We start from the raw sequence: 5,415 nt of genomic DNA, 5'->3' as shown, positions 1-5,415 counted from the left end.
AATCACCCTGACCCTGGACCCACTCAAACCCTTCGGAGGGTATTCCCGCAATGTCACCCACCTGTACTCCACCATCCTCAGCCACCAGGTCGGCCTCTCAGGTAGGGAGGCCCATGAGGAGATCAACATCACCTTCACGCTGCCCACAGCCTGGAGCGCTGACGACTGTGCCCTGCATGGCCACTGTGAGCAGGTGGTGTTCACGGCCTGCATGACCCTCACTGCTGCCCTTGGGGTCTTCCCTGTAACTGTGCAGCCACCACACTGTGTCCCCGACATGTACAGCAACGCCACACTCTGGTACAAGATCTTCACAACCGCCAGAGATGCCAACACAAAATACGCTCAAGACTACAATCCTTTTTGGTGTTACAAGGGCGCCATCGGCAAAGTATACCATGCTTTAAACCCCAAGCTCACGGTTATCGTTCCAGACGACGACCGCTCACTAATCAACCTGCACCTCATGCACACCAGCTACTTCCTCTTCGTGATGGTCATAACCATGTTTTGTTACGCTGTTATCAAAGGCAGACCCAGCAAATTACGTCAGAGCAATCCCGAGTTCTGTCCTGAGAAGGTGGCTCTGGCTGAAGCCTAGGCTACTGCCTCCTGTCTTCCTGAGAGAGACTGCGAGAACCATAGTCATTGCCTGCTGAACCCAGCCTGGGCCCGGACACTCTGTGAATACGTTGTCTTGCAATGTTGGGTTATTCCAGCCAAAGACATTTCAAGTGCCTGTAACTGATTTGTACATATTTATAAAAATTGAGGTGAAATTGGTCCGACGATGCACGTGCTTCACACTGGTGCAGCCCGAAGCCCGTGGCCTCGTGGCGGACTTGACCGGGTGGCTGCGCCTTCCTGGGCCTTGGCGGACCGTGCAGCCTCGGCCCAGGCTGTGATGCCCTCTTTGGTGTCGTGTGGCCCATGGCGGGGCTGTGGCTCGCTCTGGTCCTGCCCAGTCTGCACAGAGCGTGTGACCAGCTTTCACCTCGGATACAACTCTGCATTCCCAGAGCCACCAGGCCACTTCGTGGACCCAGCGTGTCTGTGGCTTAGTAATCATAGTAACAGCGATAATACACTTTTCTCCGTTTGCTTGCAAGGAAACACACACCTATCTTTCTAAGTTTCTTTTTTTTTTTTTTCTAAGTTTCTTTTTTTTTTAAGAAAATAAAATAGTCACCTTTTACTACTTAAAAAAAAAATTAATTTGCTTTGTAACTTTCACGCACTACTATTTTTTTTTAAATGAAAGAAAATCAACTCAGCATCACCTAACAGCAGCATGCTCTTGTGTTGCTGGGAGTTTTGTGTGGAGTTCCTTGTTTTGTTTCTGATTTGGAGTAACCAGGGCTCTTTATAATGCAACGCACTCCTTTGCAGTGATTTCTGGGTGACTCAAAAGGCACATGTTGTGGGGTTAATCCAGTCACAACTACGCCACACCCGTCCAAAGAGATCAGTCTACAAATTCTTCCTAGTGGCTCCATAGTTTTCCCATAGCATAATTCATTTGTCATGTTTGATGATTATAAATAACACTGCAAAAAAAGAGTCAGGGATAAAACCAGTTTTAAAGAATATAAAGGTATCATCATTGTTATTCTTCTTGGTAGGCCTAGTTTTTTAATGACCCCTCAAAAAAAAAGTGAACTAGGGAGGAGAGGGGAGAGAAAAGGGCTAAAATGTGCGACAATCAATGAATGAAAAACTAACTAACGCCACAATTAAAAATATTATTTCTTTTAAAAAAGGAAGATGCCCCCATCTCCAGCCTCTAGCCATAGTCCCCTGTTTTTCTGCTCTGACCCGGATCCGTCTGGAAAGCCCCCTCCAGCCTTCAGAATGTTACCATGCCATGCAAAAATTGATACTTTATGACAAAGAAGTTTGCCTCTCATACTCCTTGCCTGAGTCAGATCTTTCTTTTTTGCAGCTTGAATGGAAATTAGTATGACGCTGAGGCCTGGCAAAGGAAAAATCATGGCTCCCACCCACAGGCCATAATTAAGACACTGTTAATTGGGTTTAAAAGAACTTGATCAGATTTCCTTGAGGAATTCCAAGAAGCCAGTGATCTGCTTTCCATCTTCCTGTCTGGTGGTAGAATTCTGGCTCTACATATGCAAGACCAGGGTTTGATTCTGGCCCTTCAACTGCATGCAAAGCCACCAGGCCTCTCTTAGCACTCCTGTGCTGCTGAGCGGGTTCCAGTTGAGCCTCCACACTCAGAGTGAGAGGACAGGCCTGAGGATCTTCTTTGAAACTCAGCAACAGGACCCTCTGGGTCATGGCAGTGCCTCCCCAGTGAGCCTACAGGTTTTACCACTCATTACATTACAGGGGCTCAGGACAGCTTTTGTTATGCTGAGCATGGAGTTGCCTTACTTCAGGAGCAGCCAACAACAGCATGGCCCCTGGGAACAGCCGGTGGCCCCAAAGTTCAGTCTACACTCTCAGGAAAGACCCAACCATACAAAGAAAAATACGTTCACAACTTCCCAGCGCAAGGATCAGGCTGTCATGAGGCCTGCACTAAAACTCCACTTCTCTCCACCCAATTCGGCTTCCTGCCTCTCCTACAATGGATGTTAATCCCAAAACTCACAGCCCCCCAGTTATTCAAGCTCATAGTGATCCCTAGGGTTAACCTCAAAGACACCCCTTAATAAACATTCTTCATGTGAAATGCCATTGCAGAGCCTGTTTTCATGAAAATCCCAACCTACACCACCCCTTTCAGAAATGCTGTTGTTAGGTTGTTGTTGAATCTAGTATAACTCATAGCAACACTATGAACAACAGATCTGAACCATGTCCAATCTGTGCCATCCTCATCATCTTTAATACACTTGAGCTCATTGCTGCAGTATGCCTCTCTTTCGCAGACTCTCCACCCTTTCAAGCATGATGTCCCTCTCCAAGGAACAGCCTTTCCTAGAAACATGCCCTAAGGATGTAAGACAAAACTTATCTTTGCCTCCAAGGAGCACTCTGGCTGCACTTTCTCAAGACATACCTGTTTGTTCTATTGGCAATCAGTGGGATATTTAGTACTCCTCTCCAACACCACAGCTCAAAGGCATTAATTTTTCTGTCACTCGTGTCCAGCTCTCAGATGCATAGCAAGTGATTTAAAAGACCAGGCTTGAATCAGGTGTACCATAGCCCTCAAATTGACATAATTACTCCTCAGTAATCTTGAGGGGTCCCTGACTGCAGACTTTCCCAATGCAATAGGCCTCCTGATCTCCTGTTCACTGGCACCAAGGGTGTTGATTGTGAATCCAAGTTAGATGAAGTTGTTGACAGTTTCAATCTTTTCTCCCTCTATCAGGAGATAGATAACCCAGGGGTAAGAACCTTTTTCCTTGCTATAATCATTATTGAAGCTGTAGTCTTTGATCTGCTGCAGCAAGCACTTCAAGTTCTCCTCACTTTGGCGAGCTACTTCCTGATGAAAAGGGACGCTGTAGGTTTCAGGGTGAAGATCTTCTCTCACTACTCTAAAGGTTTCATTGTGATTTTAACAAAGTTTACTAAAGGTTGAATTTTCATTAATTTGTTAATGCACATTTTCCACCCTCCGAGTCACTTCCTCCTCCCCTAGTCCACTTTGCAATGCACCCCTTCTTCCAGACTGTTGTCATATGTATAGTGCCTAACCATATATTATTTTCAGAGTTTTCCCCTACATCTGTTTCAGTGCAGTGTTCATTATCTATCCACTCTTTTCCTATTTCTTCCCAACATTTCATGTCAGTCCAATTTTATAACAACAGTGTTATGTAGTGTTATCCTTTTGTTACTGAGATATTTTACTCAACATAATGTCTTCCAGGCAAAATAAATAAATAAAACAACCTTGAACTTCTGGTAGTTCTCTGTCTATGCACTGTTTTAGCCATTTTAAAATAATCTTCAGCAGTGCTTTGCTTAACATGTAATATTTAACGATACTGTTTGATAATTTCCACATTCTGTTGTACTACATTTCTTAGAAATGGTAACAAATGTGAATCTCTTCAAGTCAGGCAAGCAGGCAACTCCCCCCCAAATTTCATAGCATAGACCAGAGAGCACATCCAAGGCTGCATCTATTAGTTGAAACATGTCAATTGTTATCCCATCAATTCCTGGGACCTTATTTTTTACTAATGCCTTCAGTGCAGCTTGAATATCTTCTTTCATTACCATTGGCCCTGTTCAGATGATAATTCCTGAAATATTTCAGTGTCAACCAATTATTTCTTATACAGTAACTCTGTGTATTCTCTCCATCTTCTTTTGATACTTTCTGGATCATCCAAGATTTTACCCAAAGCATTTCTCAGTATTGCTCTCTGAGGCTTAATATTTTTTTTCCGTTCTGTTAGCTTGAGAAATGCCAAGTGGGTTCTTCCCCTTTCTATCTTCCAATTTCAGCTGTCTACACATACTATTATAATGCTTTGCTTTATCTTCTTGAGCTGCCCTTTGAAATCTTCTGTTCAATGTTAGTATCTCTTCCTTTTGTTTTGATTTCTCAAAATCTGTCAGCTTGTTGTACTTGTGTAATGATCTGCTTATTTCTAATTACTTTTTAGATTAAGTATCTATATTTTTGCTTGTTTAACATTGTTCTTATTAATGCAGCACTTGCCTGTCAGCTTGCTGTACTAAAGTGACTTGCAGGTTACTGTTAGATTAAAAACTGTGCCAAGTGAAAAAAATGTGTCGAATGCCAGAAGGGCCACCCTTGGTAGATGGATTTTAGTAGAGGTCCCAGATTAAGGCAGACTAGGAAGCAGGATTGGCCATTCACTTTTTAAATAGCAGGCCTCTGAAGACCTGTGAATACTAGAGGAACAGAGATAGTTATAGTATTGGAGGTAGAGCCTAGATTTGAAATCATTCAAAGTGAGGAGAAACAACTGCAAACATCCTTTAATAGTTGGAACATGGTACAAAATAAGAATATTGGAAAAATAGAAGTTGTGGAACTTCTGAAAATAGAATACACGAACATCATTAGTGATATAAGATAGACTGGTTTTGGCCACTTTGAATCAGACAATTAAATGTATACTATGCCAGGAACAAGAAAGCAAAGAATGGTGTTGCATTCGAAGTTAAAGACCATTTCCAATTTTTTCCTAAAGTACAATGTTGTGCGTGATAGGACATTATCCATACACACAAGAAAGACCTCTTAACACAAATATTATTCAAATATATTAAGCTAAGGCTAAAAATCAATGACACTGTTCTGTAGTTTCCACACTCAGTTGGGTCACCTTTCTTTGGAATGGGAACAAATATAGATCTCTTCCAGTCAGTTGGCTAGGTGGCTCTCCTCTAGATTTCTTGGCACAACATGGTGAGCACATCCAGGGCAACATCTGTTATCTGAAATACTTCAATTGGTAT

General features: G+C 42.9%; 1 protein-coding gene across 1 annotated transcript; it reads left to right on the top strand.

The window, feature by feature from the left end:
• The first annotated feature begins 6 nt into the window (after positions 1–6).
• On the top strand, positions 7–818 carry LOC102861989 (transmembrane protein 248-like). The gene has a single exon (XM_006900381.1). The coding sequence runs from the start codon at positions 212–214 to the stop codon at positions 599–601; it is 390 nt and encodes a 129-aa protein (XP_006900443.1). The 5' UTR covers positions 7–211; the 3' UTR covers positions 602–818.
• The last annotated feature ends 4,597 nt before the right edge of the window (positions 819–5,415 follow it).

The sequence above is a fragment of the Elephantulus edwardii genome, unplaced genomic scaffold (assembly GCF_000299155.1).
Source record: "Elephantulus edwardii isolate Elephantulus edwardi_28Jun2011 unplaced genomic scaffold, EleEdw1.0 scaffold00283, whole genome shotgun sequence".
Classification (NCBI taxonomy): Eukaryota; Metazoa; Chordata; class Mammalia; order Macroscelidea; family Macroscelididae; genus Elephantulus; species Elephantulus edwardii.
Note: the sequence above shows the minus strand (reverse complement) of the source record. Positions and strands in the feature narration are given on the sequence as shown.